This window comes from Solea senegalensis, linkage group LG1 (assembly GCF_019176455.1).
Source record: "Solea senegalensis isolate Sse05_10M linkage group LG1, IFAPA_SoseM_1, whole genome shotgun sequence".
In the NCBI taxonomy this organism is placed as follows: domain Eukaryota; kingdom Metazoa; phylum Chordata; class Actinopteri; order Pleuronectiformes; family Soleidae; genus Solea; species Solea senegalensis.
In genome coordinates this window covers 13,216,496-13,231,071 of record NC_058021.1, presented here as the reverse complement: position 1 = coordinate 13,231,071, position 14,576 = coordinate 13,216,496, and the positions used below count along the sequence as shown (strand labels likewise).

Below are 14,576 nucleotides of genomic sequence, written 5' to 3'. Positions count from 1 at the left end.
ATAGATAGATAGATAGATAGATAGATATTATTATAGAATAATAGTTTCTGAATGGACCTGTGTTCAGTGTTTAGCGTGAAAATCTAATAGTTAAATCCCACAGTTAGCAAATAGGTGAGCAAACATCTGTTTGTGATTAAGGTGCTATTGTGTCTGTCTTTTGCTATTAACTGGACCTGTCTGTGTGCATTCAAGCTGGATGTTACACACACACACGCACACGTGCACACATACACATGTGCAGGCACACTCACACACACACACACGTGCTAATGAGTTAAGTGATACACACTCTTGTGTTGTGCTTCCTGCTTTGGGATTTAGGGATTTGAGAATATCCATGGTCTCTTGAGATTTTATGTGTGCATGTGGGATTGTGTGTGTGTGTGTGTGTGTGTGTGTGTGTGTGTGTGTGTGTTGAGGGCACCTTTATCACAGTTTTGCATCTCGCCTCTTTGTTACCTCCTGTTAGCCTCCGGTAGCCTAATATCTGTGTCTCATGGGAGAACTGATACACACACTGGCGCACACACAGATTAGGTTGAAATGTGATGTAAGATGATGCAAAGGTTAGCGCTCTCTCTCCCCCTCTCTCTCTCTCTCACACACACACACACACCTAAGGCTCACTTATATGCCACACTAGTCCTAAACAGCTAAGCATGTCTGGTCCATTTCATTATTTCACATTCCTTTCTTTGTCATTCTCTCAGTTTCTGCACTCCTTCGTTTTTATGTCTTTAATAAAACCAATGGCTTTCCATGTTTATATTACAAGTGTAAGAGATTTGTTGTTGTATATCCTACGCCCGCCTCTCTCTCTGTGTGTACAGTATGTTGGTGTGTGAGAGTGTGCGTAAGGAATTGTGCACATAAGTCAAATGTGCAATGTTTGTACAAGCTACCTCCCTGTACAGCAGACCCACTCCTAAAGTAGAGGGAGTACCAGTGGAGTAGCCCAGGAGGAGCCTCCATTTTCGGACTGGCGGGGGTGTTTCTTCCCTGTGGGACCAGAGAGGAGATTATAGGACGTGGAGAGCAGCAGCCAGGGAGGAGGAGTGATGTGCGTAATCACTTCACCCAGGAAGGCCAGCGGTTCCCTGGGTTCCGGAGCAGTCAACACATCCCCAACTATCAGCAGTTCTGGATGGTTCATCCGGAGATATGTATGGGTGTATCGTACTCAAGCCTGGAGTTTGTTCATACACACAAGAGGGAGCTGAACCTGCCCCTGCACAGATACACACACAGAAATACATAAGTGTAAAGCCCCACACTCTAAACAAGGGGAGTTTTGTTGAGTTTCAGAGGTCTGATTGTGTGGTGCCTATAGGGACTGTTCCTATCTCTCTTCCTGGGGTTTGATAATATTCAGTCTGCCTCCCTCCGCACCACATGCTGCAGTCATTACAACCAAAGTTATAGATAATCCGTGTGTATGTTTGTCTGTATCAGTGCCCATGTTTGTGCATGAGTTACACAGAGTCTCAAGACATAACGTGCTGTGAGGTTATTACATCTAAATGGGAGGTGCTGGGTTAACTTGAGTTCATTTTTCCAAAATAAAAAAAGGATGCAGCCCTTCGAAAGCATCTGCAAGGAGTATAAATGTGGATAATAAATATAACCGATAAATAGATTTCACCCTCTTGATAACGACTTAGGAATTTATGTGCTTTAATTCCACATATAAACACACAGACACACACACACACACACACACACACACACACCTGTCGTTCCCCCTTGAGTAATGAGGAGGAAGAAGATCAAAGTGTTGAACCTGATCCAGCCAATGAGAGCGCAGCACTGTTTATCATCGCTCTCCATCATCGCGCTCCATAATAACAACAGTCTGACTAATCAGGTGTGAATAAAATCGGCTACGGTTCAGCGTTACACTGCTAATTGGGTGTGTGTAACATGGATCCCGACATTTTATCGCCCTTCACCTATACAGAGATCAGCCGGAGATTAGATGAGTGCGATACGTTTGTGAAATGTTCTCTGGGACACAGTTAACTCAAACACTCACACTCATGTTCGCATAAAGAAGTATTATTTCCCAATTGTGGGACATGAATCTTCAGCAGATTCTGGGAGGATGCTGATCCAGTGAATCGCTTACATCTGGGGAACCACAAATAAGAAACTGTAATTCTCTTGTGTGCAGGAAGACAAAGCTGAATAATGTATCTTTGAGAAATGCAGTGGCAAAGTAGGAGCTTGATTACGGTCAAGAACACAAGACCTAAAGGTCAGGTAACATTAGCACCTAGAAGACAACATGGGTGACCACTGGTGAGAGAGGCATTCCCTTTTGGAGTGATGGAAGCGATTTAACACGGTCACATAACATCAAATCATGACACATGGGTTTTTCATGTTAGAACAAGAGATGAAATGGGGATCTCGATGTTGTTAATGCTGCCATTTGTATTGCTGAAGTTATTGGACTTCCAAAAAAAACAGAAGTCATCTGGTGGGATGCAAAGTGCAAGAATGATCTAATGAAAAAGTGATGATGGTGGATATTTAAACACACTATTAGCTCCACCAAGAAAGTCATGATTTAACCTGCATCTGTCTGTAAACAGGATTACGCGTTAACTTTTGTTAACTATGATTTATGACAAATTAATCACTTAGGTTTGTCAGACCACAGATATGTGGATTCTAAACCACAGATTTATTGAATATGCAAAGGCAGGGATTTATTTTTTTACTTTTTTAATTACCATGAGTCCATGAGTGTGCAATTTCACCTCCACTAGCATCTCAAAAGGTGGACTAATCTCCTGTAGAATCAAAATGAATCCAAATTAAACTTGTGTATTTAACGTTATTGATGTCAGACTCATTCCTCATGCTTGTGTGACACTAAAGCATCTGTTTAACCTGCCCTGTGGACATGAAGCAGATTACCACTTTGAAATACATTAAACAGTATTAAGTGTGTGATTGCATCTTGGCTAGATAGCTTGTTTTTTTTCTCAGCTGCTTTGACTCTATTTGTTTTGGCTAGACTGAAATGACCAGACATCCAACCACAGCAGTGGGGACACAGGAGATATGTGTGTGTGTGTGTGTGTGTGTGGTTGTGGGGGTCTGGGAGAAGAAGAGGAGTTGAGTGGGACTGGGAGCTCTGGCCTGTTGGAGGATTAAACCACACACACACATCAAAACAGCATGACTGTGTGAGATGGAAAACTGAGCAGTGTCCCTCTCCTCGTCTCTGTTTATAAACTGTAGCCTCAATCACAATGACAGAGACCAGACCTCTGACTCTGAAACCCAGCACTGTCCCACACTGCCCCGCTGCCCACTCCTGCAGAGAGAAGCCCCCCGCGCGCACACACACTCAAACGCAAGTCGCACACATGCACACACAACCGTCTTTTATCTGAGCATCCGATCATGAGGCCACAAGTCTGACCAGGGGTTGCAGCAGAGGTTAAAACACACACACAAACACACTCCAACTGCAGCTGCATCACATCTCACTGGCTTCCGACAGGACACTTTGGGCATTTGGTCAAGTCAGCGTTGAGCCAGAAACAGCTTAAGTGTGTGTAATTATTTAGGGTAAAACTCACCAAAACAGTGGATATTCGGGCAACAGACTTACTGTGTATCTATGTTAATGTGTTGTTTTCTCTGCAGTCTGTACTCGGCTCTGTTTCTCACTCCTCTCCTCCCTCAGAGTTGATTTGTTATTGACCTCCGTCCGTCTGGTTATGATATGACTTATTTTCTTCTCTAGTTGCACAGCAACTGACCTATAAAGAGAGGAACAGCACTTTAAAAGAAATCCACACTGGTGTAAAGTTTGGAAATGTTAGCAAGAGAAACACAAAAAAAAAATGCAAAACACCCTGAATATTTGTCTGTAGAGAAACTGAGTACTTTTCAGAAACTCTAGGTTAGTGTCTATAGAGGTGAATGCTCCTCCGGCTTGTTGTGAGAACTCTGGTCACACTCTGCATTAACACATGCATGGTGTGCTGGTATTTTTTTTTACAGTTTTTGCTCAGAATATTTTAATAAATGAGAAAAAAATGAAAAGATCCTTTGTTGAATTTCATCATTTACCTTTATTTATCAGTTTATTTGACTTATTTTGAGTGGGGCCATAGCAAATTAATGAACATCAACATGTGCCAGATTATAGTCAAAGGCTAGACATTTAAAATATCTATGCAGGTTGATGGAATAAAACAAAAATTCACAGGAGGAAAATGATAACGACGCTAACAACAGACAAGGTAAAAAAGTGGTGTTCCAGTTAAAATAAAACACAGACTCATAGCAATATAAAACATGCAATGCAGTGATTAACCATGTGTTTATCAACGGTTTTAAAATTTTGACTTTAGGTTTTCCCTGTCACTGGTTGGTGGATCAGGGTGATGAACAGGAGAACATTTAAGCCAATCCCATGTGAACATTTTCCAGATTCCACCATTCCTCCTTTTCTACGAGATCCTTATCCACATTGCGAAATGCACTACATTTAACACGGACACACACACACACAGACACACACACACACACACATGCGCAGATCAGTGCGTACATGTATGCGCACATTCCAAAGACTAACACACTCCAACTCCCTCACAGCCTAAGGACAAGACTTCCAGGTCGTTAACCTACACTTTGACAGAATATCAGTCTCATTCTTGGAGACTCACTGTTGTGCCTCCCCCCGGATGTTCCTGTCAGAGGATATCAAAGGATTATGGTCTTTTTGAAATATAATAATACATTTTCACTCCCATAAACATGTTCATAATTCTCTCTCACTGCAGAGTGTGTCTGCCACATCCTTTCGCAGTGACTTTCTCCACTCCCGGGTTGTGTCTTTGCACTCTCTGCAACCTCAATCTTATTATTTTGCTTTGATTTTTTTCTTTTTCTTTTTTTCTTTTTGAACTGAGGTGAAAAGCAGTAATGTGCAAATGTGTGTGTGTGTGTGTGTGTGTGCACGGGCTGGGGGAGTGCGGCTGTGATAAGGGACAGGGAACTGGCGTACTTAGACATAGATGGATGATGTTTTTCTCACCCTAAGCCTCATTCCAAGATTACAGTCTCACTCTGTTTTTGTGCTGCAGCCAATTGTGACTTTTTCTATTTTTTTTAATTTTTTTTGATTGTTTTCATTTCATTCTTTGAGTCATATAAAAATACACGCGGAATGTTTTTCCAGTAAATAAAACAGCGCTTTGTTTCATATTACTCCCCTGTTCTCTCACATTAGTCAGTTGTTCCGTAGTTAAACATACTGTTCTTTTTCCACCCCAGAAAACAAACATCCATCCATCTTCTACCACTTTATCTGTGGGGGGGGCTGCTGTGCCAATCTCAGCTGACATAGGGTGATAGGGGGGACACTCTGGACAGTTCGCCAGTCCATCACAGGGCCACATAGAAACAAACAACCATTCACTCTCAATTTAGAGAGTCCAATTTACCTAATCCCCATAGTGCATGTTTTTGGACTGTGGGAGGAAGCTGGAGAACCTGGAGAAAATACACACACACACACACACACAGGGAGAGCATGCAACCACTACGTGAACCGGGTGGCCCAAAAACAAACATAAGGTTGTAAAAAAAAAAATAAGGAAAGAGGATAAAAAATTTGTTTTCTTATTCACCATTTCCGAAACGGATAAGATAAAGATTACAGTGAATCTATGTTTTCCCCCAAGAAAAATCTAAATAACTGATACTATTTCTAACAAGCTAATGTCGCCGGACAACTGTAAGCTTTAAAGACAATATATAAGTGTTTGTTCTCAGTCTTAAGGAAGAAAAGGCCTTCATTTGAAAAGCATTTCACACATTTTAAAGACTTGATTGAGTAAAGGGAAAAGGGCTGACAGCCTTTACTTTAAAATTAAACAACAAATCAGACATTTGAAAACCTCATGAGAAAATGTGAAACTTTTCTTCTTATTCACCATTTCCGAAACGGATAAGATAAAGATTACAGTGAATCTATTTTTTCCTCTACAAAAATCTAAATTGCTGATAGTATTTCCAACAAACTAATGTCACATGACAGCTTTAAAGACCGTATATAACTATTAACTTGAAAAGCTATTGTGTATTTTTGGCACCTGATTCACATTTTAAAGACTTGACTGAGTGAAGGGAAAAGCTGTTATACCATGGACAGATTTTTGATGCCCCTACACATGTGGCACCAAACAAATCAGACTTTTGTTCTTTTCAACCTCTTGAGAGACCGCGTGAGGCACTGTCGCTGCACTAATTACAACTTTTGACCATATGTTAACAAGTAAAACAAAAATATCGGACAAGGACCAACAGGAAAACATTGTCAGGAAGGATCCCTGGGATTGTGGTCACCGTGGCGGATCCGATCGTCCTCTGTTTCTGGGCATATGTCACCACCAAATGTTTGTTGTGCATGTGTGTGAGAAATGATAATGACCCCGAGGAATCAGGTGTCCCCTCCCCTCTCGGTGGCCCTGCGAGCAACATCTGGAACCCGTCCCTTCATGGTGACATCACACCGCCAGCCTAGCCTTTGACCTCAAACCGGCTAATTAGCAGCATGTCCCTCTCTAACTGCCGGGGTCCCCTCTTTTTTTCCTCTCTCCCTCCACTTTTCCCACTCCCTCCCCTCCACCTGTTGCCTCATGTCATGTGTGTGTGTGTGTGTGTGACCACAACTCTGCGAGGGAAAATGGTCATTGGAAAGATTTCCTTTACACTTGTGCCCTTCTATCATTTATATGAACGTTTGTTTTAAAACGCTGCTGATTTATCAGGCTTGGCACAGTGAGGTACATTTTAATTTTCCTTTTTTATTATGAGATTTAAAGTCTTTATGACAGTATCCCATCGGACCTGTGTTATAAATGTGGAAGAGAAAGAAGGAAAAAGGCCCTGAGCTATTTTAGTTTCCCTGCCTCCGCTTCACTCTCTCTCTTTCTTACTATCTGGTGTATCCATGTATTTCAGAGGTGCTCATCAATCTAACAGACTCTATTATTACTTTTCCACTGAGTGCTTTGATTTCCAGCCCACCCAGGAGATTGAGCGGCCTTCTTCCTCTCCCTCCATCCCCTCACCTTTCTTCCTCCTTCTATCGCTCTTAAGGCAGAGTTAAGGGACCTTCTTTACACAAACACTGTGTTTCTTTCATCATTAAGTGGTAGGAATTTTGAAATTTAAATCTTCACAATTTAAATTGAAGTAACCTCGCGGACAAAGCTGTGTTTCACTGTGTCATTAAAGTGGATCAAATGTAATAGTGGTGTCTGTTTGGATGCTCTGTGACACCGGAAGCAAAGGGGTGGTAGGTCAGCTCTCAAGAGACACACACCTCTTATCCCCACACACACACACACACACTTCAGCTGTGCAGGCAAAGGTACACATAAACACACGTACACACACACACACACACACACACACACTTCAGCTGTGCAGGCAAAGGTACACATAAACACACGTACACACACACACACACACACATCTGCAGCTTCCAGTTACTCACAATCATGCAACACAGCTCATTGTTTAACGCAACAAATTTATAGAGGAAAAATACAATTTGTGAAGAAGTCACACACGATCCACAAACACGTGTTTTTTCCACTCAGCTCCAGAGACTTGTGTTGTTTGGACCGGTGCATGGAGCATCAGTGTGGAATGATGTGGAAGGCCAAACAGGGGATTGTGGGTGCTGCTGGGTATCCATTACATCAGAGGGGAACGAGGCGCCAGTTTGTGATTCGAGACGTGACGCCCCCTGTCCTTGCACTTTATCCTGTTAAGTGGCGAGATGTGTGACGAGGCGAAACACTGAGAGGTGGCATCTAAACTACAGTGTGTGTAAGAATATGACGATTGGGAAGTCAAAGTCACATTTGGCACAGTCTTTGACAAATGTTAAAATGCAGCAAAACCCTTAATGCTGAGATTTTATTGGCATTTATTTTATTCTGAACTATATTTTGGTTATGGGCCCTGGGTTGAATGTTGTTTTATTTATTTTTCAAGGTTATAAAAAAGAGGGAAAAATAGGTCCAGACCATGGACGTGCACAGATAGACTTGTGCTTAGGTACCTGCTCTGTTCCCTTTTGGCCAGATAAAGTCCCCTGATAAAGATTTTTATGAATATTTCTTGGGTAGCATGAATTAAAAAAAACGACAATTTTATACAGTACTTTTGTAGAAACTTGCAGAGTCAGCCTATGAGTAATGTTTATCCAGGTATTAGTTTGATAAACAGAATTGAAGCATATCTTATTCTTATTTTTCATTGTATTAAATGGGTAGATCATTCAAAAGAGACAAGGTCCAAGGACCCAATCTTAACCCTATAAACAATAATCCTTCCAATCTGAAGAATAAAGATAAAAAAAAATGTAATAAAATACATACATATAAAACATCTACTTTTTTTCTTTCTTTTTTTTTTTTGGAAACCAAGTGAGATCAGAACCCGTGTCTCTCCTCCCAGCATGAGGTTACGCCCTCTCTGTTCATGGAGATAAAAAAGTCTCTTCCTTCACGCACGGCTTGCAGTCCACGAACACATCACCCACGCGTGTGTCTACCAAACCGTGTCCAGCCTGAGCTCCCCGCTCCCATGTTTTGAGTCAGCTCGCTCCAAGTCGGAGACGGTTCACCATGTCCACCGGGTCTCTCAGTGACGTCGACGACGAGCTCCTGGACGGCATCCTGAAGTTTGGCTCCTCCGGCAAAGACTCCAACGAGAGCACAGAGGAGAGCTCCAACTGCGAGGGCCCGTGCGCAAACGACGAACAGAGGATCGCGCCGGGCAAGAGGAGGAAGACCGCGTCCCGGAAAAAGGCACGTAAGGGTGGGGCACAGCAGGAGGGCAAGCAGGTGCAGAGGAACGCGGCCAACGCGCGCGAGAGAGCGAGGATGCGCGTCCTGTCCAAAGCCTTCTCCCGGCTGAAGACGTCTCTACCGTGGGTACCATCGGACACCAAGCTCTCCAAACTGGACACGCTGCGCTTGGCGTCCAGTTACATCGCGCACCTCCGGCAGATACTCGCCAACGACAAATACGAGAACGGATATATTCATCCAGTAAACCTGGTGAGATGATCCAGTGGGAGATAAACCACTGGATGTGTTTTTTTATCTCTTCCAAATGAGTTAATTTGTTAAATTATAAGGGAATAATACAAGGGCTGCTCTCTCCAAGACATTCGATTAGTAAGCTTTTGATGTAAGAACTTTTGTTTTTAATAGACTTTGCAGTCTCAGGGTTTGAAATGGCCTGCAAGGCCTCACACACACGTGCGTAATCATCAAGTAAAGCAGGTGCATACGTTTAAACTTTTTTAATTTATGTTGCTGCATCTTTCACCCAGTTTTAACAAAATCTGCCCCTGATATGATCGATTAAATATTATATAGGGCATGATACTATGAAATTCTACAATATTCTACAATACAGAGTGAATGTTTGGGGGTGTTTTATTATTTAAAAGTGTGATTTGATTTGAACGCATTGTGCAATATTTAATTTTAAATGTTTTTGTTTGTGTTTTCCTTCCGCAGACGTGGCCTTTCATGGTGGCTGGCAAACCGGAGAACGAGTTGAAGGAGATGCTGAACACAACGAGGTTATGTGGCACAACTGCATCCTGATGCACCCGAGCGCCAGGCCACGTTTCAAAGGGGGAACAATGACTCGTATACGAAGAAAGACAAAGCAAAAAAAAACAAAAAACAAACAAACGCCAGTGTCTGAAATGTCATCTCCGCAGATTTTTGAGTGGGAATAACGGAAGAGTGCGTCCTCTTCCCTTCGTTCCTGTAAAACAAGCTGAACTTTATTTAAATGCACTCCTGTCTCTCGTTCGTGTCTTTGCTGGTTCAAAGATAAACAGCGTGCATTAAATAGCTTATTTTTTTTAAAAAATACTCTGCAGAGGCATTTTTCTTTTTCTTTTTTACATAATTCATGCAGGCCCATTTGGCAGCTGCATTTTGATGGATGTGCACATGCATGTCCACTGTCTCCAATGGTTGTACAGATTAACATGTATATAAAAATATATTTGTATCACTTCTGTGTGCTGCATGTGTTCTTTCCCCTCTTTCTTTTATTTTTTGTTTTTATTTTTATTTTTTGTTTTTATTTTTATGTGTGTGTGTGTGTGTGTGTGTATGTGTGGGCCAACACTTTGACCTGGCACCGTCTCTCGTCACTCCACTCCTTCAGAGCAGCAGAACCTGAGCACCAACGAAGCACAGATAAGTCTCCCTCTGTTGTTTCTAAGAGATAACAGTAAGACGTGGTTGTCACTACATAAACAAACTCTTGCCTTCAAAGATTATATGTGGAGGCCTTAATAGGCAGAGAGTTCTCTTGTAGGTTAAACAAGTCAGAATTTGAAAGCACGTTGTTTGTCTTACTTAATTCACTGTCTCTTTATTGTAATACCGTGGAAAAGTGAGACAGCATTTGAAGATGTTTTCTTCAAGTGCTAGAAAACCTGCGTGCTGCTGAGCTTTAATCCCGCCCAGAGCAGTTGTTTTAATTCGCTCGGGTTATGACCGCTGTGTTTACACCATGTCGACAGTTATTTATGCAGTCTGACACAAGGCCTCTCCCTCTCTCTCTCTTTCTCCCCCCTCTTTCTTATTGGGATGAAAGTAAAGAAGAGTATAGACCATGTAGGTGTCTCGCCACTTCCGTTGCTCTCTCTTTTTCTCCCTCTTGTCTTGCCATCGAATGTCACAACATTCATTTTCACATCCAGAGGCGTAAACCTAAAAGAGGCTCGGTGTAAACACTCCACCTGGAGACACTGAAACATGCCTGTATCCTTATGGTCAGATTATTAGATAATCATTAAGAAAAAATGCTTAATCCTCTAATATCATAGTGCTTTGAGCAAATTGCAAATGTCCCTAGATTTGCAGGTTTCTTTACACTGAGTCATTGAAATATAAAGTAAAAAAACAACAACTTTTTTTTATATATTATTTAGAAACACAAGTTGAAGGAACATGACCCATTTGTAAAAAGGGTCCTCTGGGCTTTTCCAGCTTCACCCTCATCATTATCATCTCCACAATTATCAGCATTCATCAGTCACACTCAGCTCTTCCTTCAGTTAACTATGGGAAGGACACGATCTGACTCTGTGCACTCGTTCATTTCATGCAAAAAATGAAAGAAATGAGACTTAGTGCAAAAGAAGAAAGAGTCCCACCGACATCTCTTGAAGGACCCGCACCTAATACATCAGCGGCAGCGTGGCAGAGGCCTCGCCGCCACCCCAAAGGGACCACCGTGGAGAAAATAAACTTGGCCTCCTCCCTCCTGGGGCCAGCTGCAGTGAACGGTAGAGGATGAGAGATAGAGAAGGGAGGGAGGGAGGGATGGGTCAGTATGAGAGCAGTGCCGGGATTCCCATACTTGCTAATTGTTTTGTTGGACATCTGCCCAAAATGTGAAAAAGGTCCACAGACCGAGGGGAGGACAGCAACCACCCGTGTTCCAACTGATCCCATCACATTGTCCTTCTGCCCTCATTGTTTGTCAAAAACACATGCAGCACATACTTTAAAATGGCATCGCTGTTTGTCATAATAGAATAGAATTTTACATTCATTCTCGGTTTGTTTTTCCATATCAACACACAATAGTGATATCAGATGGAAACATGCGTCTCTAATTTTTATTTAAATGTAGTAAACTGAACGTTTGATGTGTTTTCTCATAGTAGAAAAGGTAAAAGGTCACTCTTCCATAAAGCATGTCTGTACGTTTGGCCATTTAGACTGCCATCTTCTGGACAAAGTATGCAATGTCAGTTGCTGGATAAAATAAAAACAAAACTGAACTGTGCTCTGAGTCTGTAGGTTATACATCCTGCTTATAAGGGCTGTAGCTCATGATTTTTGTGACCAACCTTCAGCTCTTCAAATCTCCTCCGGTCCATGCGTCTGTTCCTCAGGTCCATCACTTGTTGCTCACTGGTTCTGAGTCGTCAGCTCCATTGCAGTGTGATCTCCCTTCAGTCTTCAGTGAGCTGCTTCTCCGCCTCCCTTAATCTGGCCTCCGTCCTCCTCAGCTTCACCTTCTGCTCCTCCACCACGTTTCTCAGCATCCTCACCTATGTCCAAAAGTCAGACTCACTTGGTGCCAGTCTGGTCAGTGAACAGGTCAGCATGAACCTGTAAACCCAAAAAGGAACATAACAATACGTTAGACTTAATTCTTTTCTATTTTAAGAGTAGCAGCAAGAACTTTGTATTTTTGTGTGTCTTTGCATCTGTGCTTTTTTTATTGTTTTGAATTTTTGCTTTTGTTTTGTGCCTGTTTTTTTCCTGTTGTCAATCACAGGATGTGATTATCACTTGCTTACTCTGGGCATATCTTTTTTAAATGGAATTGTTATCATTATAATAATAAATATTACTATTATTAGACTGATAGATTCATTCTTGTTGTTGGAATATAGTTATAGACATTTAAAAATAAGTTAAATAAAAAATATTCACCACTTTAAAATGATGTCACTATGAAGGTGCTCATACTCCACTCTATATAAGGTGCCATTACAGTATAGACAACAGTCTGAGGATGGAAAGTACACAGATACATTTCATTTTCAATATATAATTGAAAAACCATTATTACAGTTAACAGGACAAGTCACAGTTGTAATTCCTTGGTTGATTTCAGATTTCATATCAGCCTTACATATCATTTCTATGACAGAATAATGAGGTGGATGAATTCAGCCTTTCCCCAAACCTCAGTGACTGATGTCCACTGTCGATTTAAACCACTAGATGGCAGCAAAGGATACCCTACGGATTAAAATATGTGGCCGTCCTGAAAAGCAGTGAAATAGAGGGTTTGGCTCAGTGTCACATGAAGAAAAGTAGCAGTTAATTAAACGCAGCACTGCTTGGTTCAGATTCACAGACAATGTAAGATGACGATACGCGACGACGACACAGAGCAGACATTAGCACGAGCTCAGTTAGAGGTCGAGAGGTCGCCGAGCTGAGGAGCGGTCTGACACGAATAAGTGATTAAGACACAGTAAGTGATTACGCTTGCGTCCATCACTCCTTTAAACAATTGGCAGATGCACTTACATGACTGAGGTTGGGCAACAGGCAACAGCTGACAGTGGTGTCAGGTCATGTCAGATGGCCTCGCGGCCCCCGGGCAGCCTGGCACGGCCAGCAGAGCAGAGCAGAGCAGAGCAGAGGAGATGCCAGGGATTGCTGGAGCCTGTCCAGATTCACCTACCCATGTGCACTGGCACGCTCCCACGCCTGCGTGTGTCATTGTTGGCATCGGCTAGTGATTATTAAAAGGAGCACAGCAGGTGTCTGCCATGAGACCTCTGGCCTTTATGTCAATGTTGAGGACGTGGACGGTGCCAGGTCTCTTTCTTCATCTCCCACACACACTTTCCGTGCTTATTCCTAATATGGAAAAAAAGTTGGATACAAACATTTGGCATTTAAGTGTCTTATAAAGTAAGTGTAATGCAAAAAGTATTCACTGAATCATGTAATCTTTAGGCATGTAGGTAGGAAGGTAGATTTTGATGAATTTGATAAAAATGTTGACACTCATCATATGCTCACATCAAAGCTCAGAAAACAGGACCTCTGCTCCGTCACAAAAACACCAACACATAGCTGTGCTGCAGACAAGTAGAACAGATGAATATCCATCCTGCTCCAATGGCTTTAACCATGATCCTCCTCCTCCTCCTCCTCCTGGTGCTGCACACCAGTGGAGAACGATACATTTCCACGGCGAAACCCAACAGACGTAAGCTCAAAGAGGTTTTTGTGTCTCTTCCCTTGAAGTCCTCGCTTCCACACACACTCAGATTTACGCCGCTTGCATTACTTTACATTCAGCAGACTGTGAAGGAATTTGACCTAAACACGGTGGCTGTCGGGCCCGCGCTGTGGTGATTGAGTTACAATAATTAAAATCACTAATATACATATGGACTTGAATTGTGCGCTTTAGTCCTGTGAGTGAGATGAGAAGAAACTGCAAAAGGCTGTTTTTCAAATGAACTGTGATATCTGGAGGAGTAAAGACAGATGGTCGGTTTTACCAGCACAACCTAGTCAGTTGTTGAGGCGGCATAAAGAAACAGTCATTTCCCCCTGAAGCCTTGAACTGGTGAGCTTATAAAATATAGTGCTGTAATTGGATGGTTTAGGGCTTAGGGAGTGTTAATAGTCAAATGCAATTTGGGATGAAAGAGCAAGAAATGGATGAGGAAGGTCGCTTTTACACACACACACACAAACACACATATCCAAGAGCAGTGTTAGCAGAAGGAAGGGGCGACTGACTAAATGATGTTTTCCCAGGTGGGCACAATTACCTGTGTGTAGAGTACGTGTGCGTGCACACAAGCCTCTGTGCGCGTGTATTCATGTGTGTGTCTCTGTCTCTGTGTGTGTCTGTGTGCACAAGAATTACCCCAGTGTTGTTTTAAGAGGATTCAGGTCTATTACAATTAGGAAGACATGAATCAAAGTCCGACTCCCACA

The 14,576-nt window shown here is 42.3% G+C and overlaps 1 protein-coding gene and 1 long non-coding RNA gene across 2 annotated transcripts; one reads left to right on the top strand and one right to left on the bottom strand.

Moving 5' to 3' along the window:
• Window positions 1–13,959, bottom strand: LOC122780945. The gene is made up of 4 exons (XR_006361750.1): window positions 13,143–13,959; window positions 11,945–12,209; window positions 3,629–3,779; window positions 1–1,231 (listed from the first exon to the last, which is right to left on the bottom strand). It is a non-coding gene; the product is annotated as an uncharacterized LOC122780945 (long non-coding RNA).
• On the top strand, window positions 8,545–10,089 carry tcf21 (transcription factor 21). The gene is made up of 2 exons (XM_044044380.1): window positions 8,545–9,110; window positions 9,579–10,089. The coding sequence occupies exons 1-2, from the start codon at window positions 8,676–8,678 to the stop codon at window positions 9,666–9,668; spliced, it is 525 nt and encodes a 174-aa protein (XP_043900315.1). The 5' UTR covers window positions 8,545–8,675; the 3' UTR covers window positions 9,669–10,089.
• Window positions 13,960–14,576: the final 617 nt, after the last annotated feature.

Excerpts from the sequence above, each read along its gene's own strand:
- tcf21 (XM_044044380.1), top strand. The coding sequence starts at position 8,676 with ATGTCCACCGGGTCTCTCAGTGACGTCGACGACGAGCTCCTGGACGGC. Across the intron at positions 9,111-9,578 it reads ATATTCATCCAGTAAACCTG|ACGTGGCCTTTCATGGTGGC; the intron begins GTGAGATGATCC and ends TTCCTTCCGCAG.